At 38.1% G+C, this 26,021-nt stretch overlaps 1 protein-coding gene across 1 annotated transcript in view; it reads left to right on the top strand.

Annotated features, from left to right (window-relative positions):
• Window positions 1-561: 561 nt before the first annotated feature.
• The window catches only part of SHB (SH2 domain containing adaptor protein B), a 349,572-nt gene continuing 324,112 nt past the window's right edge, over window positions 562-26,021 (top strand). The window contains 2 exon segments of the mRNA XM_074281807.1: window positions 562-2,199; window positions 2,201-2,215. Coding sequence (XP_074137908.1) covers window positions 1,429-2,199; window positions 2,201-2,215 — 786 coding nt within the window. The 5' untranslated portion in view covers window positions 562-1,428.

Below are 26,021 nucleotides of genomic sequence, written 5' to 3'. Positions count from 1 at the left end.
AGACTTAGTAACAGCTGGCGTAGGCGGGGGATGGGCGAGCTGCCCTCGGAGCAGGCTCGGCCTCTGAGATTTGAGAGTTACAAGTCTGGAGAGTTCATTACTACAACAGGGCCTTGAAATTAGTAGTAACATTTACTTTCAGTTCTTACAGTTGTGACTTCTGCTGCTGCTATTGGGAATTCACATTTCCAGTTTTTTAATTCTGTTGGTTTCACTCCGTACCCCAGCAGGTCCGAAAGTGCCAAGACATTTTATACGAATTTTGTGTAGTGAGGGTGCCTACGCCAGGAATAAGGAGAGGGTTAGAGGAATGTGTCAGGTAGGCGGAGCTACCCGGACGGCTTAATTTGCACAAGGGGCGGAGTTTTGTGTCGGTGTCCGGTCCCGCAACCGTGCGTCGGGAGGTCAGGGAGTGAATGAGGTGGCACTTGAATCGGGGTGGGGGCGTGGCCTCGGGGAAGGTGGGAGGTGGGAGGTGGGGGAAGGGAGAGGAGGGCGCGTGGCCAACCTCCCCGCCCGTGGAGGCGGAGCTCTGGCGGGAGGCGGGCTCTGGCTGTGGTAGTGTCACACACGCGGCGGTTCCGGAGGCGGCAGGAGGCGCCGCCGGGACGGGCACTGTCTGTTGCTTACTCCCTTTCTCTCGCTCTTTCTCCGGGCTCCAGGAGGGGTAGGGAAGGGGGAGTGAGGTAGGGAGGCGGGGAGAGGATCGCACAACCCTCCTCGCTGTCAGTGGAGTTGATAGGGGGAGACGAGCAGGATCCCTCCCCGACCCCTCACCGGGAGCAGGAAAAGAGGGACTGAGAGAAGTTCAAGCCGAAGCGGCAGGATCCAGCGGCGGCGGCGACCTCAGAGAAGCAGCCGAGAGGAAGCGGAGAAGGAGGAGGCGCTGGCCCTGCTGCAGGACGGGTACCGGAGCAGGCGAAAGCGAGGAGTGGAGGAACGAGCGCCGTCCAGGTGCCAGTGCGCTGACTCCCCATCCCTCCCTCGGCCGGAGTGGAGGGACACCCGAGGGGCAGCGGCTGCCCGGCCCCCTCGCCGAGGGCTTCGGGGTGAGCGGAGCCAGTCGGAGCTGCGGAGCCCGAACCCGGGAGCAGGCTGCTGAGCGCTCAGCGCGCGGCTGCGGCAAGAACTTGAACTTGACGCTGAGCCTTTTCTGAGGGGTCTCGGGGACCCTCGACGAGTTAGGTGGACGGGGCTTCGGTTGCAGCTGCTCGCCTTTCTCCCCGTCTTTCGCCCGTGACGCCGCCTCTCCAAGGAGCGGAGCCCGGGCCGAGCTGCCCGCCTGTCTCGCGGGGAAGAGGGGTTCGGGTGGCTGCCTGCGTCCTCTGCAGCCTGCGGATGGCAGCGGCCGGTCCGGCCGGGGCTCCCCTGTCGCTGCTCCTCGGGCCGTAGGGGGGTCGGCTCCGGGGCAGTCCGGGCGGTGGCATCATGGCTAAGTGGTTGAACAAGTACTTCAGTTTAGGGAATAACAAAACTAAGAGCCCCCCGCAACCTCCCCGGCCGGACTACCGCGAGCGCGGGCGCGGGGGCGGCGGCGGCGGCGGCCGGGGGGCAGCGGCGGGGGCAGCGGGGGGCAGCGAGCGGCGACAGCAGCAGCAGCCCCCGGCGGCCTCCTGTTCGTCCTCTTCGTCCTCCTGCTTTTCAGCCTCCTTCCGGGAGGACAGCGGCAGCACCAGCGACCTCATACGTGCCTACCGAGCCCAGAAGGAGCGCGACTTCGAGGATCCCTACAACGGCCCCGGCTCGTCGCTGCGCAAGCTGCGGGCCATGTGCCGCCTGGACTACTGCGGGGGCCAGGACGGCGGCGGGGACAGGACCTTCTCCTCCGCCTCCTCGTCCGCCGGCTGCTGCTGCACCTCTGGGGGCGGAGGGGGAGCCGCGGCGTCCTCCTCGTCCTCCTCCTCCCCGCATCTCTTCCGCAGCAACAGCGAGCGGCGACCCGCCACTCCGCCAGAGGTCAAGTATATCTCCCCCAAGCACCGGCTCATCAAGATCGACAGTGGCTGCGGAGGGGGCGGCGGCGGAGACCCCGGGGGAGGCGGCAGTAAGAGCAGTAGCAGTAGCGGCAGCGGCAGCGGCAGCGGCAGCGGCAGCGGCAGCGGCAGCGTCCGTACCTGGAGTCCGTCCGCCTGCGGCAGCAGCAGCAGCAGCAGCAAGAAACTGCTCAACAGGTGCCCGGAAGAGAGCGGCGCCTCTGGAGGGCAAGAAAGATAAGGTGGGAGACCCTGGCCCCCCCCCCCCGGCCTACTCCCAGCTTCCCCGTCCTCCCCTGGCTCCCCTGCCCTCAGCACTGCCCTTTCTCGTACCCTTACTTAGCTCCTCCTCCTGCCTCTGTGCGACCCTCTTGTTGCTTAAGATTTGGGGAAGGGGTGAGGGAAGCGGACTAGAAGCTGTAGAAGCTGCCCGGGGTAGGTGCGTCAGTGGGCAAATATGTGCAGTGGGGAAGGAGATTCCTGGTGACACACTGGCCCCTCAGGGGAGAGTTCTTGACATGTAGAATCTTAAGATTCCGATCTGGGTGTCTTAACGTGTGTGTGATGGTCCCTTTAAGCAGCTGGTGACCCCTTTCTCTAAAATGAATAAAATAAAGTACATAGGATTACAAAAAGAAATCAGTTGTATTGAATCAAAATTAATAATACACAGATTCACGGATACTGTTATATATAACGATAAATTTACTTCACTACAACTAGTTTCTTATATATAATGTGTGTTTATATATTTTAATAAGTATTCAATATTATTGCTTTCACAATGTGATACACATATGAGAACAGTTGGAATATATATATTGGAATTGTATGTTTGTGTGTATAAACAATGAGGAGAAGGTGCTGCAGCACTTACTAGTGGTATGACCTTGTATAAATCACTTTACTTCAGAGCTTCTGCATGCTCTGTACAATGTGGTCTGCTTCCAGGGTTCTCAACTGAAACTGTGTGTTTGTAATATATACTATGTATATTACATAAACATATATATGTATGATATATACACACACACACACACAAATATGTATGAAGCTGGTTAAATTGAAATCGTTATCCATGTATATATTTATATATATATATTTACATGTAGGTGTCTTACTATAAACTGTCTGTGTATAAATAACTATATTTATATGCATGATAATATGAATGTGTATATACACATATGCAAACATGTGTATGTATATATGTACATGTGTGTGTGTATAACTTGAAATGTGGGTGTGTTTAAGCATAATTCACAAAATTTCCTCAATTGAGAACCTTCCTTGATTTAGACCAAACCTCACATTTTACAGAGTATGCTAAGGCTCAAAAGTGAAATAATTTGTACAAGGTCACATCACTAATGGGTAGCTGCAACTCCTCTTCCTTGCTCTGATCAATACCTTTTTTTTACTACTCTCCTTCTTTTGGGGGCTCACAATCCAAGGAGACAAGCAGTCAGCCTGTGCTCACACAGCTGCATAGATTATATACATACTCCTTGTGTTTTATGGAAGGCATATAACTGTCAGGTTGAAAGAGTGCTGCTTACATACTTAACACACAGATTCTTCCTAGGTTCCATAACTTCAGTTTTACACAGGGAAGAAGAGAAGAATGGAACCTTGCTCAGATTCATTGGGGCAAAGGTTATGAAGAGAAATGACTGCATTACCTAAAGAATTTAAAAAACATGAACACCCCTTTTGCTTTTTCTCCCCAATTCCTTTAAGGTAGGGGAAGGGGAGCACTGTTAGTGTGTGAGATAATTTTTTTCTCTTGGTGATTATTATTTTATCTGTATAGAGAAGAAAGCCCAAATCCTTTTGCCAATTTTAGTTTTAAGGTTTCTTATTCTTTTGGTATCTTTTGGGAAGGAGTGATGGAGTGGACATAGATGAAACTGACAATCTATTTGAGGAATATGGGAAAAGCAACTGTTATGTTAGGCTTATTCCTTCCCCACCAATCTCCACCTCCACCCCCCAAAAAAAGAAAGGAAAAAACACTTTGAATATTTAACAAGAAAGCAGTGTTTATCAGATGCATCAGTCAGTGAGAGATTTGTAAGAGGAAGACACTAGCAGTTCTGTTTGTTTGTTTTTTTCCTTCACATTTTTGGTGCGATTGGCCTCTTGTCACCTGTCATCCAGAGGCTGACATTTTCCCTAATGAGGCTTCCAAAAGTGGTCTTCTTGAAATTAACCCACCCCAATCTTCCCCCTATAAAATCCTAGTACGTCTTATTCTGTAAATTGATAGGCCTCTGGTCACCACTAGTACACTGTTATAAGAGACTGACTGAATTGTTAAGAGAACTTCTCATGAGAGGATCATTGATTATAACTCCCACCATATGATTCACTGGTACTACTGTCAACTAGTTAAGACTAGGTGGTACTAGTTTAGGCATGAAAGAAGCCACTATCAGTGATTTTTTTCCCTCTCAAGGTACTCCATTCTGATTTATAAGCTGGGAATTTCTATCTCTAGGACCAAAACAGTGCATCAACAAGAAGGACTTAAGACTTTTTTGTGGTGTTAACTTGGCTAGCAAAGGTGCAGGGGATAGAGAGATATTGCTACTACTTAGAGGTAACATGACATAGAATTTAGGAGTCTCGGCCAACATCTGTTGGGGCAAATAAAGAGGAAAAGTAACCAAAGGAGAAGCTTAATTTTGTTGTTACCTCATCTAACATTATTTCCCACAGAAAGTGAAAAATAGCTCCTTTTCTCCTCCCCCCCCTCCACCCGTCCTGTCTCCATAGAGCTTTTTCAAAAAAAGATGGGAAACTTTTTTTTTTCCCTGTTAAATGCCAAACATCCACAAGGGAGGAAAACATGAGTTTGGAAAAAGGATATGAACTAAGAGTTTTCAAAAGAAAAACTGAAAATACTAACAACCATATGAAAGCTTGCACTAAATCACTAGAAATAAAAGAAATGCAAAATAGAAATAATTTTGAAGGTTAGCCTCACAAACAGAATATTAGGAAAGATGACATTAGATAATATGTTGGAGGGATTATGGCAAGACTAGGGTTGAGTTGAGCTATTGTTTTAAATAATATTTAAACACTCTATACTCTTTAATCCAAATTTTCTGGTTTCATGTCAAAAAGAGAGAAAGGCCTTAGGTGTGTCAGAATATTAATAGCAACATTTTGTTGTCATTTTTGTGGTCTCAGAGAATTGAAAATCAAATAGATGACCATTGTTTGGGGAATGGCTAAGCAATTTGTGATATATAAATACAATATAGTATTAGCTTGCCATGGGAAAAAACCAATAGGAAGAATCCAGAGGGACATGAAGACACATGAACTGATGCAGAGAAGTAAGCCAGGAAAACAATCTCTACAAAGATTACAACAGTGTGATTGGAAGGAACAATGGAATAAAAGGGAAGTAGTGAGAGTGAATTGGAAAGAATCCTGGCCCTGGAGTTAGGGGATCTGAATTTAAATCTCAGCCTTGTCTTCCACTCACCACCTGTGTGTGAGAGAGATCTTGAGCAAGCTGCTTAACTTCATTCCTAAAAGGAGGAAGTTAGACTGGATGACCTATCTCCAAGATCCCTTCTTCCAGCTTTAAATCTGTTATCTCATGAAACAGAATGCTCCATAATTATGAGTGAACTTGGACATGGAGAAGGGTTGAAAAAACTGCACCTTCCTCCCTTCATTACAGAGATGAGAGTGGAGGGAGGCTAAAGATATAGCCTAGATAGATATGATTTTACTGCCCTTTTCTCTTTCTCTTTAGTATAAGTAATGATTTATTGGTAGAAGAGAAAGAGGAATGTGTTTGAAAATGAAAAACAAAAGGAATCCTTATAGAACTTAAAATACCCTTTTGAAGATCACATAAAGAAAATTGTTTTTTTTTCATTTTTAGTGAGAGAAGCAAAGTTTTGAATCACTTTTAAAGGTGAGAATTAGGGAATATAAAATTTTATTCAATAACCATGTTTAATAAATTATATTTATATTTAATCATTTAAATAGAAAAGATGAGAGGGGACAGGGAACAAATATCTCTGAGAACAGGAAAGAGCTCTCAAGGGGAGATAAGAAGAAAGAAATAGGTTAACATCTTTTGATTCAACCTTGGATTCCTATCCCCAGGCCTACAACTTGATGACTTCCCCCACTGATTCCCATCATCTAGTCCGAGTCTTCTCTCTGCTAGACATTTCTGTCTCTGTCTCTATCTCAATTTTTCTCTCTAGTCTCTGTCTCTCTGTCTCTCCATGCTTACAATAACCCCAAGACACAAATACTCAAGTATTATTATCCCCACTTTACAGATGAGAAGCCAAAACTCAGATTTAATACTACATCTTTGCTAGAACTAGAATATTTGCATCTCATTTATAAAATCATCCTTGGGCTGACAATCTGGTGTCTTAATTTTTACAGCTGGAAGAGAATGTGAAGATGTAGTGAAGAAAGTGAGATGGAAAGATTAAATATGAGATTGCTCAGAATTGTTCTCCTAGTTGAATGACTGATTCCTAGTCCTTTCCTAACACCATGCTGCTTTTGGTTGCATATATTTAGGATTTGTGTTAATCACTCAGTTTGGTGGGGCCTCCTTAATTCAACCTTTTCCCTTTTTCTAGAGTCTTAAACACTCACCCTCTTTTTTTTCATATGGTCTCTCTTCTTTGCATACCTGATACATTGAATCTCTTCTATCTGTATAATATGGCACATAATATGCAGCCCCTTTTTTCCCATCACCTCTCCTCCTCTGCTCTCTTTGGGGGTAGCACGGACTATTCAATGCACTCATCTGTATCGAGGACCTATAAAAAAAGCTGAATCATTGGGAATAGCTCAGGGTTATGACTAGAGTTGCAAAGCAAGAGGGTTGGGTACTGCTTGGTCATCATGGGGGACGAAGCAAGGATTCACCTCAGAAGCAGAAAGAATGAATTCACTCATGCCCCTAGACAGCCACAGGTAGAAAGGGGAAGAGATCTATGGCATCCTCAGGAAGAGAGTAATTGATTAAAAAAAAGAAGTGGTTCAATAAGCCATCATTTTGAAATCTTGACAAAGAAATGCTTAATGTAGAATCTAATGTTGTATAACAGTTGGGGGAAAATGCTGTTTTCAAAAAAAGAATATAGTTCTGTAATAATGTTCTATATGATAAAATCTTTATCATCTAGTTCTATTTTTGCTGAAGTCTTTGTTTTTTTTTGTTTTTTAGGGGGTTTTTTGTAATTAGCTAAATGTCAGTTTCTACAACAGCTGACCAAATGAAAATATTGTATTGTCAGTTTAATAAAGTCCATTGGATTTAGAGTCTAAGGGTCAGGATTCAAATCCTAACTTTGAACACTTAATGTCCTATGTGACTCTGGCCCTCAATTTCTAGAAATGTCAAATAAAGGAATTGGGTCAGATGACCCAATCTATTTTATTTTTCATCCAGCAATCATTAACTACTATAAGCAGTATAGTAGCTGAGATGAGAGGCATTCATATATAAATTAGGTATTTATATATCTACCTAGCTGAATTGAATAATAACACATACCCTGTACTTAAGTAACAAATAATAGTTTGCCTTTCCCTTTTGGTCCAGACCTATAATTTCATCTGTACAGCAGAATTCCAGACTAGAAATTCCTTCCACTGCTAAGATTGGCAAGTCATCTATAACTTATTGTATACTGAGCTGAGGGAGAGTAATGCTGAGAGATTGTGACTTGCCCAAGGTCATATGGCCAGTATGTATTGGAAGCAGCTCTTGAACCTAGGTCTTCTAAATCCAAAGCAGGCCCTCTATTCACACTACTATGTTGTCTTTTGATAAAAATCTCTTGGAATAGAATTAGATTAAAGCCAGCTGTTAGGCTTTAGCTAAAAGGTTGCACTGTCAGAAGCATTTCTATATAGCTCCATTAATAATTCTTAAAAGTGACGTGATTAAAATGAAAAAAACAGATTTGGTAGTCTGAGCTTTGGGGCCCGTCATTTATATTCCAGGCCATGAGATGGTGTCTTCATATAGTTTCAGAGCTTGCAGTATGAATTACAGGTATCTCTTGATTTATGGAGCTGATATGTATTTGAAAAATTATCCATGATCAAAACTCAGTACACTAGGTCCCATTTTCCTGTTAATTTCTATAAAGAAGAAAACCCTCACATTGAGAAGGAATTAGATTTATTTGTGAATTCACAAATTAATTTACTGATTATAGATTTAGGAGTACGTGGGGACATCTTTTCCTGTCTCTTTTTACATGTAAGGAAACTGAGGTACAGAATGGTTAAGTGATCTGTCCAGGGGCCCATGCAGTAGTAGCAGAGCTATATTTTAACCCAGGTTTATAATAATTGGTGAATTTATAGCACTATATTCAAATCTCAAAATTAAACAACCTGTGACAAGGTTGATATATTATCTTCATTTTACAGATGAAGCTGAGAGAGTTTAAATGACTTGTCTGTGATAATGTGGCTTATATCAGAAGTCATATTTGAATGAAGTTTTTCTCAATTGCATTCTATTCAGCTGAGATTCAAAGTATTTAAGAGTAAAAGAGTGAGAATCTTGATATTCATTGATGTATGAGGAAAAAAAAATAAGGGGCAACTAGGTGACAGAGTGGGTAAAATGTTGGCCCTAGACACTAGATTGTGTGTTCAAGACACTTAACTTGTTTGCCTCAATTTCCTCATTCGTAAAATAAGGGACAGAAGAAAATGTATCTTTATCAAGAAAGGCCCAAAAGATATTGGAAGGAGCAATGAATTTGAAATCAGAAGATGTGAGTTTGAATTTCTGCTTTGCTGTTTACCCCATATAACTTTGAACAAATGACATCACCTCTCTGGGTGTAAATGAGGTAAAAATGAGGCATTTGTAATATTCCCCCTCTCTCTAAATACTGTGATCTTCATGGTTTCTTCTTCTCTATCCTCTTTCAGCCATAATATATAGTTCCTGCTTTATAAACAAAATAGAAGCACATCTGCAAATTGGATTTTTTCCCTTTGAATTCAGGAATGTATGACACATACCTCTATTTCAAAACCTTCATGTACTCTTGTAATATTTGAGTTGGCTTTTAAAGGATGGATAGCATGGGGGAGCAGTATAAGCAAAGACCTGAAGAAGGATGTGTGTGAAGTACAGGGGGAAAATGATCAGATTAGCTGTAGTATTGAGTATATGAAAGTGAGTAATAAGACATAATGGGTAAAAGTAATGTGTCACTAGTTTGGGGATGGTACTGAATGCCAGGTCATTTCACTTTCCTTGACAAGCCAACTAATTCTATGCAAAGTTTGACAATCAGGAAAGAGGTGATTTGAAGAGAGGATAAAGGGGAGTCTGGGTGACCTGTAATAGGTATCAAGGAAAGGATGTTGAATGATGCTAAAAGGGCTGTGACTTAATCCAGGCAGAAGTATGATCTTCTTTTTGGATATAGAAAGATGAATTACAGTGCACCTTCCTTTACTTGTAGCCAGTCATAGGCTTGTCTCTAATATAGCTACATTAACCCTTTTAATACTCCTTCACTTATCTTATTCTGATGGATTCCTCAGAGTAACATAAAATGATGGAGGCATCCATAGTACTACGCAAGCAAAATCCCCAGCATCTCTATTCTTTGGATTCTTTTGAATGCCCTTACAAGTCCTAATGGAGCAATGGTGAATGCCTCCATCCCCATCTTTCCATCCATCTTTCATCCATCTATGTTTCAATGAATAAGAAGCACAAGATAGCAGAAAAGGATGGATCTCAATTGCATTATTTTTTTCCCTCCAAACCTATTTCTCTTCCAAACTTGCCTAATTTCTTTGAGGTTACCATTATCCTTACAGCTATCCAGATTTCCAACCTCTTTATTATCCTCCAACTCCCTCTCTTTGCTCTCTTTAAAGTTACAGGTGATCTCTTAATTGCCACATTGGATGTGTTTTTTCAGGGCTCATCCTTTGGAGCTGCCTGAAACATCTGTCCCTGTTTACCATCCTTTCTACTAAGATATTTTCTCCTTTCTGGTTTTCATGACATTGATCTCTCTTTTAGTTCTTCCACCTCTTTGCTTCTTTATATCCATTAAGTTGTCAGATCTTGGGTCTACCTCAATATCTCACATTTGTCCCTTTGTGCTCACATAGTCACTTCTACAATGTACTTCTTCATTACCTCTTGAATACATTATTGGAACAGCTTCCTAATTGGTTTTTTTAAGCCTCAAATTTCTTTTCTTTCCAATTTATCCTGCACCTAAGCTGCAAAAGGATTTTTCTAAAGTACTGGTCTGACTGTACTACTTCCCTTCTCAGTAAATTCTCCATTAACCTAGGATCAAATATTATTCCTTCTTCATTCATAATGTTGTTGTTTTTTAAATTCTGTTTTGTGTACATTTTATAATAGTTATTTGTACAACCATGTATGTAATCTAATTTATGATTAGATAAATATACACATATTGGAGGGGCATGCTGAAACTTTTTTTTTTTTTTTTTTTTTTTTGGTAATAAGGTGCACAGTGAAAATGATTTGAAAACCACCATGTGGTATTTAGGATGAGTAGTAGCAGTGGAAAAAGAGAAGTGACAGCTATGGAGGTAAAATTAAAGGACTTGATAATTAGTTGGATATGAATGGTAAAGTGAGTCAAAGGCATCTCCAAAGTTTCTGAACATGGGAGACTGAGTGAATATTGGTGTCACCTACAGAATTAATAGTTTCAGGAGGAGAGCCATATTTGATATATAGGGGGTGAAAGACAATAAACTTATTTTGGTTATGTTTAATTTGAGTTGTCAGTGAGGCATTCAAGTTTGGAATGTGCGGTAAACCAACAGGTATGAAACACAAGGCGCAGAGGTCTCATGTAATTCACCCTCTGAGTTGGGCCTGAACCAGATTTAAATGTAATTGAGAAATACTTAATAAAAATAGAGTAAAATGTACATAATATTAGCAAATGGCTTTCTAATATATGCACCCCACAAGAGATCCTTATGTACAGTTTAGTGACTCCCCTTTCTGAGTGTGATACCATTACTGTAATCAGTTGGAGGTATGAATCTGAAGCTTGGGAGGAGAATTCAATTCTGGAGATAATTTATTTGGGATTTACCTTTGTATGAATGGATAGTGAAGCCATGGGAGCAAATGATCAACCCAGTTTAAGATGTTGACTGTGGGTAAAGAACCAGTGAAAGAAAGAAGGAGCAATTAGATACAGGGTAAAAAACCAAGAATGATGTTTTTCTGAAGACATGAAAGATGAGAATGGTCAAAATTATACCTATGACCCTGGTTTCAAAGAGGATAAGGATTTATAAAAGATCATTTTATTTGGTAATGAGGCATAGTTATGTATGACTTAGAGGAGAACCTTTTCTATAGAACCCTGAAGAAAACCAGAATACTGGAGACTGAGGAAAGAGTAGATGTGAACCAATGGAAGCATCAATCATAGACAACTTTTTCAAGAAGTTTGACTTTGAAAGAGAGGAGAGAGAGATGAGATTTAGCTGGATGAGGTCAGAAGGTTGAAACAAAGTCCCTCCCTCCCTTCTTCTCTTTTTTTCCCCCTTCTTCCCTCCCTCTTTACTTCAGTCCCTTCTTTCCTTTCTTGCTTCCTTCCCTCTTCCCTCTCTCCCTTCCCCCCCTTCTCCCCTTCCCTTCCTCTTTTCCTCCCTCCTTCCTTTTCTCAAACCCGAAGAACTTGGTGGAGAGGAAGAACTTGAATATGAGACTGGAATGATTGATGAAACAAGGCTGGCAGGCTGTAATCAAGGGAATACATAATGTAGATATTTTTAAGGTGAGGTAGATACACCTTTTCCCCTGAGATGAGAAAGGAGGTGAGAATCAAAATATGATGCAAATAAATTTTAAAATTCTGAGTTCCTTTTGAATGGCTTTAGTCTTAAAATTTCATAAAAGAAAAATTGAATACATCATGTAAGTTTTATAAAGAAATCACTGCATACACAGAGGCATTCACATTAACAAAACATAGCTTGCAATAAAATGTATGGTTTAGGAAGTTAGCATATTTATCCTTCTTATATATGAAATTTAGGTTTAGTATTTTAAGAATTTAAAATCAGTACCTCATTGCTTGCTCTCAAGAATTGATTGAATGATATCTTTTAGATTTTGACAACCTGAATGATTGATTATCACTTGATTTTCCTAGGAGACTTAACCCCTTCTCCAAACCTTTCCTTATCCATAAAAATAGCTTTAAAAAGCCAATCTGAAACAGGTGTGGTCATTCTCTGACCATTCAGTAAAAACTAGCTGAATTTACGGATGGTCAGAGACCTTGACAAGTTCAACCTGGAGCAAATTTTTATAGCTTGAGCTATGAGCTCATTATAAAGTGATAATAACAAATTCTAGAATCATAGCTTTGAAGTTATGGAGCTATTTTGCAGGCCTACAACATGGAAGACTTCCAAGCAACATAGTATCATCTTTGAATACTTGAAGGTGCACTTAAATCATAGAATTATAGAAAGCTAGTGTTAAAATGGACCTTTAGAGATTAGCTAATGCAGTCCCTTTGTTGCAGGTGAAGGTGAAGTTGAAGCAACTTGCAGAACTGAGATTTAGAACATAGGGATCTTGGCTTCCAGTATAATGATTTTTCCATTACACCATTGATTGGTTCTATCAAAATTAGACTTGTTCTCTATAGGTTCAGAGAAGAGAATATGGATCAGTTGGTAGAGACTATGGGGGCAGATTGGATTTACTATGAGGAAGAACTTCTAAATAATCAGATTTTGATTTTTTAATCACCATTTTGGCCTCTTAGGTTTTGATGATAGAAAAAAAAGATATTGCTAAAGATTTAATTACTAAATAATAAATCAATAAAATGTTAATTACTAAGTATTAATTTTTGCTACCTTTGGTTTGTTAAACCATTTTTCTGTATGCTTTAATTTATATTAAATTGTATTGTTGCCAATTCAGCAACATTTAAGATCTTTGCTTGTATTAAGCAACCTACATTTTTAGCAGTAAAGCATGACTAAAGTCTTTTGATCTTCTGTAGAATTGCCCCTAGTATTTCATGCAATTGGTTTTAGCTGATTTTAGGGTAGACTTGATTTACTTAGTAAGCAGGAAGGGTGATAGCCTGATTAATTTCCATTTTGTTCCATACTTTAATTTTTAAATTATTTTCTGATTCTTCAGTCTTGAGGATGTTAACTGTAGATGGAAGACTTGGGCGCAACAATGGAATTTTTCTTCTCTTCCTGTTTGGTATTTTCCAGTAATATTTCTATTAATGTTTCACTTTCAGTAGGAGTTAACTTCCTGAGTTTTTTTAGTTTTCTCAACTGGTGAACAAAAAAGAATTAGCTTTTCCTCCAAGTCATTCAGTTTCCCTACCAATTTAATAACAAGTGTTCTTTCTGGATTTCTCATTAAGCTGTAGAGGAAGGATCTCAGAGGTGGGTCCAAAAGACTTAGATAGGAAAAGTGAACACTTTTATGGGTGACTCATTTTTTTTTCATCATGTAACTTAATATGAGGGAGAGTGGTAAGAAAAATGACTAGATAATTTTTTATGAATATCCAGTGATCATAGGACTACAGGTTTGCCAGGTATGTCTTCTATTTGTGTGATCTGTCAGGAAAGTTTGAGCTCAAGCATGCACTGCCAGTAATGCTTCTTAATAATAGTTGGCATTTCTCCATTTTGTGAATCTCAGTGGGGTTTTTTTTCCTAACAAGAAAATAGTGAAGTGCAATGGTTGCTATCATTTTATTTTTAAAATTAAACTATTTTTCATTGAACAAAAATATTTTTTCTTTTCCTCACCACCTCGTGGGAGGAAAAATCTTGTACCAACTATGTAAAGTCAAATAATACAAATTCTAATATTGGATATGTTCCAATATCTGTCTCTTAATGCTGCTAGACTCAGGTGTTGGAGAATCATGCTTTATTATTGGTCCTCTGGAGTCATAGTTTATCCTTGCATTGATATGACTTCTTAAATCTCTCAAAACTGCTTGGGTTTTTTTTTTATGTTCTTTTTTATTGTACAGATTGTTTTCCTGACTTTGCTTATTTCAGTCTCCATATGTAATGGGGCTTCAAGGAAAGCTATCCCTATGGGAGCTTGTCTGACCATGTCCAGATTTCCTAAGATGGCAGCACTCTCCATTTTCTTACCTTCTCCAGACATAATAGGAAAATCCTGAAGGAAAAACCTTGAGCAAGAAAAGGGGATTATCTCACAGTATTGCCAGTTTTAAGGTCACAGACTGTTCCCACTTAGACAGCCAATCAAAGGAGGCTGATACTGGTCTAGGTGGTGGGGCTGCCTGCACATTAGGAAATCTGTGCATATCCAGACAAGCCAAGTTGTGGCCAAGTTAGGTGAACTGGGAAGGCTCCAAAGGTCCTATCACACATAGAATTTTTTTTTTTAAGTGAGAGTCAAAGGGGGAAGTGAATTAGCCAGAGTGACATAGTTATAAGTGGTTGTTTGAATTTTCGATTCCAAATCCTGTCACATTTGTAAACTTTTTTTTTTCCAACAACCTTAGGTAGAATGTTTCTTATTCCTTAAAGCAAGATATCATAGTGTCTCAGCATTAGGAGATGGGCTAGCAGCAGACAACCTGAATTCTGTTGTTTTCTTCAGTGATTTTTAAAAGTCTTTTGTTTACATTTTCTTGATAGCTTTAATTTTCATGAGGTCTTTATTTCTGAATAAATTCCTTCCCCTTTCCATATACACTGAGCCATCTTTTTTTCAACAAAGATAGCAAAAAGAAAAGACATTTCACAAAAGTTAACATGTTAGTTGAGTCCAGACCTTCACCCACCTCTTCCAGGAAGGGACAGAGAGAAGCACTTCTCCAAGTCTTCTCCATTTCCAAGATTCATAGTCATTATCATTGCATAGCATTCAGCTTTGAGTCTTTCTTGGGTTTGTTCTTTCAGTTTATGTTATTGTAATCTTGGTGTATATTGCTTCGAGTACTCCATTCCGCATGAGTTGTTATATAAGCCATGTCATGCTCCTCTGAATTTTTATTTCTCACTTTCTATACTGTAGGAATAATAGGCCATTCATTCATGTACTGCAGTTTTCTTAGGCATTTTCCAATTAGTGGATGCTTTTTATTTGTACATCAGTAATTTCTTAATGTACCCCTCCTCAACCTCTGAGTTTTCTCTTATTACAAATATATATAAAGCAAAAACATTATCATTCTTATTACTATCTGAAAAAATGTATATGGAATTGTCTGCCCTCATAGTCCCCCACTTCTCTGCTAAAAGGAGGAAGGTGTATTTTTAACAACTGAAAAAATATTTGAAATATGATAATGTTTATAACTTGATTATTTGCTTCAAGAATACTCTGTTCTCTTTTTGCTTAGGCAAAAAATTCAATTACTTAGATTAGGGTTATGACTTCTATGAATTAAAATTTCTCCCTTTGTTGGAACGGGCTTCATTTAGGCATAAACTCAGGAGTTCATGATACCTTTTTTTTTTTTTTTTTTTTTTTTTAATTCTTTTCTAGGAGACTTCTCTTCATTGTGTGGTTTTATTATTTTGATTGTAATGAATTCATAGAATATCATACATACCCATTACATATAAAATATAAGTAAGAAATATTCTTGAAAGGCAAATGGATGATTAGGCATAGGGAAGAGGAGGCAGATTATGCAGTCTCAAATTGCCTCCATTGATAAAAGTTATTAATAATTTATTATAATCTGGAGTTTTGAGTTAGATTGGAAGAAAAAAGTTCTATTGCCATTTTAAATATTTAAAGTTTAAGTACATTGAGGTGACCAACCTCTAAGAGGTCTCTGTAAATGTAAACAGTAAAATCTCTGTAAAATGGGAACAGTAATAGAAATACTAACAATCTCTGAGGGTGTATAGGCAAAGTGCTGCAAAAATGTGATATTGTTTTTGTCTAGGGATTAATACTTGTTTTTATGATAGTAATGATGCTTTGCTTTTTGAAATTAACACCTTGAATCTATAGCTAGCCAGGCCTTCCTTAAGCATTCCCCTTCCCAGTACCTCAGTAGCATAGGTGACAGTTCATTATCTTCTTGTAATAAGTGAGGAAACTAAAATAGGAAAAAAACATGCTCAAGACCAGATACTTGGCCACCTTGGTGATGTGTAGTGATAGAGCTGGGAGAGGTATGATGTCCTCTTCGTTGCCAAATATTGCCTTTGGCTTTTCTTGAACAGAGTTGGCTGGACTGCCTCTGTGATGGCAGTGATTCCCCACGATGATCTCTCATTTGTATTTTGTTTCCTTGAGGTTCCTTCCAAGGTTCAAAACAAATTACTTCATTTGCAGAAGGAATTTCTTTGGTTTACATGGCCCAGTGTCAGGTGACTTGGATTTTAAACATATCTTTTCCCCTCTAAAGTTCTTCAAAAATGAGGCAGTGCAAGTTTTCCCTTTTTCTGTCTTCCATGAAAATCGTTCTCATCTCTGAAGAGATTTCTGCTCTCTTCAGACAGTAGGAAACTGTTTCTTTTTCTATATGCTGGGTTGCAGCTGCCAAACAGTTACCATTTGCTCCTTCTCCTAAACCTCCCTTCCTTGCTCAGATAAATGACAAGACAAACAATGCCACAGGAGAACTCTGAATAAGAAATCAGGCACCTGCTAAGTGTCTGATGTTTGAATGGATTTCAAGTAGAGGAGATAGTCAGAGTGGCAATGTGGGCAGAACTCAAATCCAGCTTTGGGGTTTTTTAGAGGAACATTTTTTTTTCTTTTTTTATTATAATAGTTTTTTTATTTACCAGATATATGCATGGGTAATTTTACAACACTGACAATTGCCAAGCCTTTTGTTCCAATTTTTCCCCTCCTTTCTCCCACCTCCCTCCCCCAAAAGGCAGGTTGACCAATATATGTTAAATATGTTAAAGTATAAATTAAATACAATATATGTATACATGTCCAAACAGTTGTTTTGCTGTACAAAAAGAATCAGACTTTGAAATAGTGTACAATTAGCCTGTGAAGGAAATCAAAAATGCAGGCAGACAAAAATAGAGGGATTGGGAATTCTATGTAGTGATTCATAGTCATCTCCCAGAGTCTTTTGCTGGGTGTAGCTGGTTCAGTTCATTACTGCTCCATTGGAACTGATTTGGTTTATCTCATTGTTGAAAATGGCCACATCCATCAGAATTGATCATCATACAGTATTATTATTGAAGTATATAATCTCCTGGTCCTGCTTATTTCACTCAGCATCAGTTCATGTAAATCTCGCCAGGCCTCTCTGAAATCATCCTGTTGGTCATTTCTTACAGAACAATAATATTCCATAATATTCATATACCACAATTTATTCAGCCAGTCTCCAATTGATGGACATCCACTCAATTTCCATTTTCTGGTCACTACAAAGAGGGCTGCCATAAACATTTTGGCACATACAGGTCCCTTTCCTATCTTTAGTATTTCCTTGGGATATAAGCCCAGGAGTAGCACTGCTGGATCAAAGGGTATGCACAGTTTGATAACTTTTTGAGCATAGTTCCAAATTGCTCTCCAGAATGGCTGGATGTATTTACATTTCCACTAACAATATATCAGTGTCCCTGTTTTCCCACATCCCCTCCAACATTCGACATTATCTTTTCCTGTCATCTTAGTCAATCTGAGAGGTATGTAATGGTATCTTAGAGTTGTCTTCATTTGCATTTTAGAGGAACATTTTTAGAATTTTGGAGAAATTCTGAACTAATCTTATCACATGCCTGGTTTATCTAAGAGGTAACCTTAAGTGCACTTTGGAAAGGCTTTGAGTGTGGTCCCAGCATAGACTGAGTCTGCCTGTCCATCTAACAGCTGAGAGGCCCTTGGCAATCTTGTGTCCCAGCATGGTATAATGCAGAGATAATGCAAGTAGCCCATGCACTACTTGAGTATAACACTCCTGAATGCAACTAGAACCAGAATAAAATGTAATTGGGGAATATTTAACAAAGTAAATAAAAATAAGGACTGAATCTGTATGCAGCCTCCTGGGATACTTAAATATGGCTTAATAGTCCTCTGTTTCGGTTTAAGTTTTATACCACTGGTATCATGGATAAAGTTCTGAACTTGGGGTCAGAAAGACCTATTTGGAACCCTGCCTCAAACACGAAACTAGTTCTGGGATCACAGGTAAATCTTGTCACATTTTTTTTTCAACCTGTTTCCTCATCAGAAAAATTGGGACAAATATCTGTAGCCTTTAACTCAAGTATACTTTTGAGAGTATCAAATGAGATCCACACCTTAAAAGTGCCATGTAAATGTCAATTTTTCTTTTTGACCAAGAGACTCTGTATGCTGGGTTACCTTAAAATACATATCATTTTTAAAAAAAAATTTATTTTTGTTGCTAAACTTAGCACCAAATAAAACAGATATTTCCATATGCTTAATAGAATAGCAAAAGAGTACCGCTCATGACTGATCTCAATTCTATATAGCTTGCTTTTCTTCTGAGTATTTAATAAGTATTTAATAAGGTTGACCATAGCTTTCAAAGCTTGTTATTTGTGCGTCTTTCTGCCCTTCTGATCTGTGGGGACAAATGAACATCCTGTTAGATGGTGGGTGGCACAGTGGTGGTTGCTGTAGGCCCGAACCAGGTGCTACAGTGGGTAGTCTACTGAAGTCAGGAAGACCTAAGTTCAAGTATGGCCTCAGACTAGCTTTGTGACCCTGCTGGGTAATTCAGTTTCCTCCCCCATTTCTCAGTTTCATTATCATAAAATGGGAGTAACAGTAGCATCTACTTCCCCTGGTGGTTGTGAGGATCAAATGAGATAATATTTTAAAGTGCTTTGCAAACTCATATAAATGCCAGTTGTTATTAAGAGGTCTGGACCTGGTGTTGAGCTAGACAGGAGAAGTTTTGATAATGTTCTTTATGGACTTGGCCTGGCTGGGAGTGGCCCACTATATTGGGGCCAGGTCTAAAGCTGGGGATTATATGCAGGCAGGAGGGGAGGGAGATACTAGATTCCAAACAGGCAACTGGAGTTTCATTGTTTGACCTTTAAGGAAAAAGATAGGAAGAAAATGAAATAAGTGGACCAGGTTTGTCCCAGAGCAGATGATGGCGGGGGCAAGTAAAACAAACTGGGAGTAGCATCCTTGAGGCCAGAACACAGACAGACCATATAAGAAACCCAATGGAATTGAGACAACTGATCTCATAGCAGTGGCTTTCCTGGTTTTATTTACCATGTTTGGTATGCAGACAAGGGGTAATCCATGTAACTCAAGAGGATTAATGCTTCAGATGAGCTCCAAGATCACAACTACATCTTTTCTAGGGTTATTATAATTTTTTTTTAAAGAAAAGATATTTTTCTAGAAGAGATAACCAGAGAAGGAGCCACTGAAATTATCCTTCTGGGACTTTCAATCTCTGAGCTCCTGGGATTTATTTTTATTTCATTTGGGGACAGTTGAAAGCTGCTCATATAAAAACTTCTTCACAAACAAAGAATAAAAATGTGTAGTACTCTGCTCTAAAGAGTGTCATTTGATAGATGTTTTAGTTTCTTTTCTTTTCTTTAGTTACTTGCTGAGTCATGGTTTCTGATAATACTTGGAATTAGAAGCATTTTCTGGTTCTTTGTGCTTCCCTGGGGATTTGATCTTGCTGTTAGTGAAGAGGTTCTTTGGCTCTTCCCATCTTCTTGAAATGTTAGTAGAGTGAATGAAAACAACCAGATTCATTCCTTATAATACTATTAGTGTAAACTTTCAGTGGTACCTGTAGCTTTTTTCTGTAAGTAAGGTGCTAGTAAATTGAAGGGACATAATTGAGCCCAGCCCTATATTTCATAATAATAGTTAATGTTTATATAGAGCTTACTATGAGCCAGGCACTGTGCTAAGCACTTTGCAATTATTATCCCCTTTGATCCTCACAACAATCCTAAGAGGGTAGTGGCTATTATTATCCTCATTTTACAAGTGAGGAAATTAAGGGAAACAGAGACTAAGTGACTTGTTCAGAGTCACACAACTAGTGTCTGAGGCCATAATTGAACTCAGATCTTTCTGGCTTCACAGGCCCAGTGCTCTATGTACTATGCTACCTAAGTGTCCCATAAAAAGGCCTCCTGATTCTAGAACTACAGGTTTTGATATTAATGAGATTGAGAATTGTCCAACTTTTTAATGAGAACTTTAGAGGCAGCATAATTAAGGACTAGATCAATGATTTCATTGTTGTTAGGAAACTGAGGATGAAATAACAAATAGAGCCTTCTCTACAGTTTTATAGTCTTGGGAAGGAGCTGTGTGGCACAGCAGAGAGAACTCTGGACCTAGAGTCAGGAAGACCTGAATTCAAATCTAGTCTCAGACATTTACTAACTATATGATCACTTAATAACTAAATGATCTCAGACATTTACTAACTATATGACTTAAATGAAGTCATTTTACATCTGGCTACCTCAGTTTCCTTATCTGTAAAATGAGGATTATAATAGCACCTACCTCTAAGTATTGTGAGGATCAAGAAAGATAATATTTACAAAGTGCAGTGCCTGGCTGGCAAATAATAGGCAATATATAAGTGTTTATTCCCTTCCTTTCTTTTCTCCTCCTCCCTTCCCTTAGAGAGTTGATTAGGCAGGTCCAAGATGTTAAATGTCTTGCCCAGATTCTACATCCAGCCAGTAAGTCAGAGACAGGACTTCCCAAGACTAGCTCTATCCAGTGGCCTACACTGTCTCTCAGGTACTGGGGATGTGGTTAGCACAATTAAATTTCCCATCAGCGAAACTGTGAATTGAACTAGTAATCCTTAGTTTTCATCATTTAATTCTTAAAATTCTATTATCTTGTGGGGAATACTGTAAATATGTAGATAAAGAAGGCTATGAAGAGGGCCAAGAGAGGTCTCAAAGTATTTTAAGATGATTCAAGGAGGGAGAAAACACTTTTAGCTGAGGACTGAGGAGCTGGCACATGGGGCTAAGCCTTAAGTCAGATTTGCAAAATGTAAAAATTTTTAAAATAGTATTTTGAATTATTTAATATAGTAGTCATAAAAACTCAAAAGATGGCTACATTTTTTTTTTTAAAAGGCTTTGATACTTTAAAGGGAAAATTTCATTGTATTCAAAAGTTTGGTCCCTGGCAGCTTTGGGTATATTAGACCTTACTGTAGATTGCTCTGTGTAGCCTTGGGGATGGAGGGGGAGTGCTTGTACTTTGTGTGGGTGTGACAAATAGACTCTCTAGGAGCTGCAGGAGAGGAGCTTGATTTTCAAAATAGCACCTAAAAATTAAACATCATTCTTTCAAAGAATTGGAAGGAAACAAATCAGATTTTGTTAGAACCCTTGCAATAAATAGTTTTAAGAACAGTTGAAATGCATTTCAGCTAATGGTGTCAAGGATAAAATTGATTTAAAACAAAACAAAACAAAACAAACTTACCACAGAGAAAACTACAAAGCACTTCCGGGTGATTTTTATTTAGAATTTATTTAGTAATAGTGTGAATAGTTCCTATCATTAAAATGGAACAACTTAATTGTTATTGTTGTTCAGGCATCTTCCAATCATGTTGTCCTTGGGTGGGTTTTTTGGATTTTTTTTTTTTGGGGGGGGGCAGATATACTAGAGGTTTGTCATTTTCTTCTCCAATAGATTAAGGTAGACAGAGATATTAAATGACCTGCCCAGGATCACATAGCTAGTGAGTATCTGAAGCCATATTTAAATTTGGGTCTTACTTATTCCAGGGCCAGTGCTGTACCCACCAAGCCATCTAGCTGCCTCTTTAATTGTTATAAATAATTTTTAAAAATAAGTAGAAATGATTTTAATAATAAATATATTTTTCTTATGTCTATTTACCTTTTTACTTGTAGAGATTGGTATTTTGGAAAGTTGTTTCAGTTCATCACTTGCATCATTTTGTTTATAAGTAAATGAAATCTTTGAAGTATCTCCAGAAATAGAACTTTAAAAAATTAACAATTCATAATGAACTTCATCAGTTAAGATTTAATATTTGTATAGTGTTTTCAGGTTTGCAAAATGCTTTATAAGATATTCCTGTTGATCCTTGAAATAACTTTTCAAGTTAGGTAGGGACTATTATCCCCATTTTACAGTAGAAGAAATAATCAGGTTAAGTAGAAGAAGTAAACAGGTGACTTGTCCTCAGATACACAGCTAGTAAGAGTCAGAGGTTAGATTTGAATTTAGGTCTTTCAGACTCCAGATTCAGTGTTCTATCTACTGTGCCTTCTTCTCTATCTATAAATACCACCTAAATCATTTTGGAAATTACATGTGTGACTTTTACTAATTTGAATTTTGTTAAATCTCTTTGGTCTTTGCAAAATCTATAGTTTTAGTCATTTATATTACAGGTGTTGATACCAAAATAAATTATTATTTTAAAACAAATAACTAAAAATATAAGTAGATACCAATTATTTTGCACTTACTCTCTATAGTCAAATCAATTATTTTGCACTTACTCTCTATAATCAAACTGAAAGTGAATTGGATTTCATTCATTATTGGATGTATATAATGATTGATTCTAGACCCCTAAGAAGATAACTATTTAGTTGTGGGGTGAATTTAAATCAATTTCCTTCATCTTTCTCTTCAAGTGATCATACACTTTAATGTTACTAATAAGATTGATTTGTATGCCATTACAACTTTTTTCCCCACTGACACATTGATCTCATTCAGCTCTCATATTTTACAGATGAGGAAACTAAGGTTTCCTGAGGGTAAGTGACTTGCTCAGGATCAAACAACTAGCCAGTATTAACCCTTGTTTCCCAGCTCAGTGCTCATTCTACTCTCTTAAATCAATGGTCTTTGAAAAATTTTGTGTATTGATCCCAAGATGTTTTTCTTACTACAGAATAGACTGTGCATTTTAAAACTAATTTTGGAAAGAAAGATGCTCTGCAAAATAATGTGGAAAAAGTCTTAATTTTCCTTATTCTTTTTTTTTGTTTGTTTTGTAAAGATATTATGAGCAGTTGACATTTTCAAAGGAGCACAAGATATACAGAGAGAGTTAGAAGAGGTCTCCCAGGCTGTCTAGGTCAAACATCTCACTTTGCAGCTCTAGAAAGAAAATTAATTTAAGAAAATTTAAGAATTAAAATTTATAGCTAGAAGCATTCCATAAGATTGGGGTGAAACAAGGTTGCCCATTATCACTGTTACTATTCAATGTTGTATTAGAAATGTTAATTTTAGCAGTAAAAGAAGAAAAAAGGAATTAGAGTAGATAATGAGAAAACAAAATTATCACTTTTTGTAGGTATTATGGTGTACTTAGAGAATCCTAGAGAATCAACTAAAAAACTACTAGAAACAGTTAATAACTTTAGCCAAGTTACAGGATACAAAATAAATCCACTTAAATCATCAGCACTTCTCTATGTTATCAACAAAGTCCAGCAGCAAGAGATACAAAGAGAAATTCTATTTAAAGTAACTGTAGATAATATAAAATATTTGGGAATCTACCTGTCAAGACAAAGTCAGAAACTATATGAATACAATTATAAAACACTTTCCATACAAATAAAGTCAAATCTAAACAATTGGAAGAATATCAAGTGCTCATGGGTAGGCTGAGCTAATATAATAAAAATGACAATTTTACCTAAATTAATCTACTTATTCAGTGACATAGCAATCAAACTCTCAAGAAATTATTTCACAGAGCTAGAAAAAATAATAACAAAATTCATATGGAAGAACAAAAGGTCAAGAATTTCAAGGGAATTAATGAAACAAAATACAAATGAAGGTGGCCTAGCTGTACCAGACCTAAAACTATATTATAAAGCAGTAGTCATCAAAACCATTTCATACTGGCTAAGAAACAGAATAGTAGATCAGTGAAACAGGTTAGGTTCACAGGACAAAATAATCAATGACTATATCTAGTGTTTGATAAACCCAAAAACCTGAGTTTTTGGGATAAGAACTCACTATGTGACAAAAATTGCTAGGAAAATTGGAAATTAGTATGGTAGAAACTAAGCATTGACCCACACCTAACATCCTATACCAAAAAAAAGGTCAAATGAGTTCATGATTTGGACATAAAGAATAATACTATAAGCAAATTAAAGAACAAGGGATAGTCTACCTCTCAGATATGTGGAGAAGAAGGAAATTTATGGCCAAACAAGAAGGAAAGTATGTTATGATATGCAAAATGGATAATTTTATTTATATTAAGTTTAAAAAGTTCCTGTACAAACAAAACCAATGTAGACAAGATTAGAAGGGAAGCAGAAAACTTGAAATGAATTTTTACATCCAAGGGTTTTGGTAAAGGCCTCATTTCTAAAATATATAGAGAATTGACTCAAAATTATAAGAATACAAGCCGTTCTCCAGTTGGTAAATGGTTGAAGGATATGAACAGACAATTTTCAGATGAAGAAATTAAAACCATTTCTAATTATATGAAAAAATGCCCTAAATCACTACTGATCAGAGAAATACAAATTAAGACAACTCTAAGATACTACATACTTTTCAAATTGGCTAAGATTATAGGAAAATAAAATGTTGGAGAAGATGTGAGAAAACTGGGACATTAGTACATTGTTGGTGGAGTTGTGAATTGATCCAACCATTCTGGAGAGCAATATGGAACTATGTCCCAAACTATGCATATCCTTTGATCCAGCAGTATCTCTACTGAGCCTGTATTCCCAAAGAGATCATCAAAAAGGGAAAAGGATCCACATGTTTGTAGCAGTCCTTTTGGTAGTGTCAAGGAATTGGAAACTGAGTGGACAGCTGTCAGTTGGGGAATGGCTTAATAAGTTGTTATGGGATATTATTATTCTATAAGAAATGATCAGAAGAATGATTTTAGAGAGGGCTGGGGAGACTTACATGAACTGATGCTAAGTAAAATGAGTAGAACGAGATCAACAACAAGAATATGCAATGATGGACTTGGCTCTTTTCAACCATGAGTTGATTCAGGTCAGTTGCAATAGATATGATGATGAGAGCCAACTGCATCTAGAAAAAGGACTGTGGGGGACTGAGTATGGATCACAAAATATTATTTTCACCTTTTTATTGTTTGCTTGCTTTTTGTTTTCTTTCTCATGTTTTCCCTTTTCGATCTAATTTTTCTTGTGTAGCATGATAATTGTGGAAATTTGTATAAAAGAATTACACATGTTTAACCTATATTGGATTGCTTGCTATTAGGGGAAGGAGGTGAGAGGGAAAATAATTTGGAACATGAAGTTTTGCAAAGGTGTATGCTGAAAATTATCTTTGCATACATTTTGAAAATAAAAGGCAATTTAAAAAAGAATTAAAATTTATGAATTAAAATGTCATTTTAAGAAATTGAGGCTGAGGGAAATTAGTTGATCTAATAAGGATGTACACAAGTAGTAAGCACATAAGGTAGAATTTTAATTTCCTATTTTTCTATTTTCAGAGTCAGTATCTTTATAAGATAAAGAAGATATCTTTATATGATACAGATATCTGATATGGACTAGGTTTTTTTATTCATTTGTTTCAGTCTTGTCTGACTTTTTTGTGACCTCATTTTGGGTTTTCTTGGCAAAGTGGTTTTCCATTTCCTTCTCTGAATCATTTTACAGATGAGGAAATTGAAGCAAATAGGACTAAGGGACTTGCCCAGGGTCACACAACTAATGATTCAGATTTGAGCCTCAGTTGTCCTCACTTCATGCCCTACTACCTAGCTGCTTTTAGACTAAATACATCTTACATATGCTTGATCTGGGTAATTTATTAGCCTCTCTGGATGAAGAGTTTGCTGCTTCTGATGATGGTTGTGTGGAAATGGATGTTTTTGAATTTTGATCCTTTTTTACCAACTTTTTACCTTCATCACACACTGTTAGTGCTTCTGTTCTTTTTCTAAGCATTTGAAATTTACTTTCTTTTATGAGCATTACACCTGAAAAGAACAAGATGAT

Source organism: Sminthopsis crassicaudata, chromosome 1, assembly GCF_048593235.1.
Source record: "Sminthopsis crassicaudata isolate SCR6 chromosome 1, ASM4859323v1, whole genome shotgun sequence".
Classification (NCBI taxonomy): Eukaryota; Metazoa; Chordata; class Mammalia; order Dasyuromorphia; family Dasyuridae; genus Sminthopsis; species Sminthopsis crassicaudata.
This window is presented reverse-complemented; position numbering and strand designations above follow the sequence as displayed.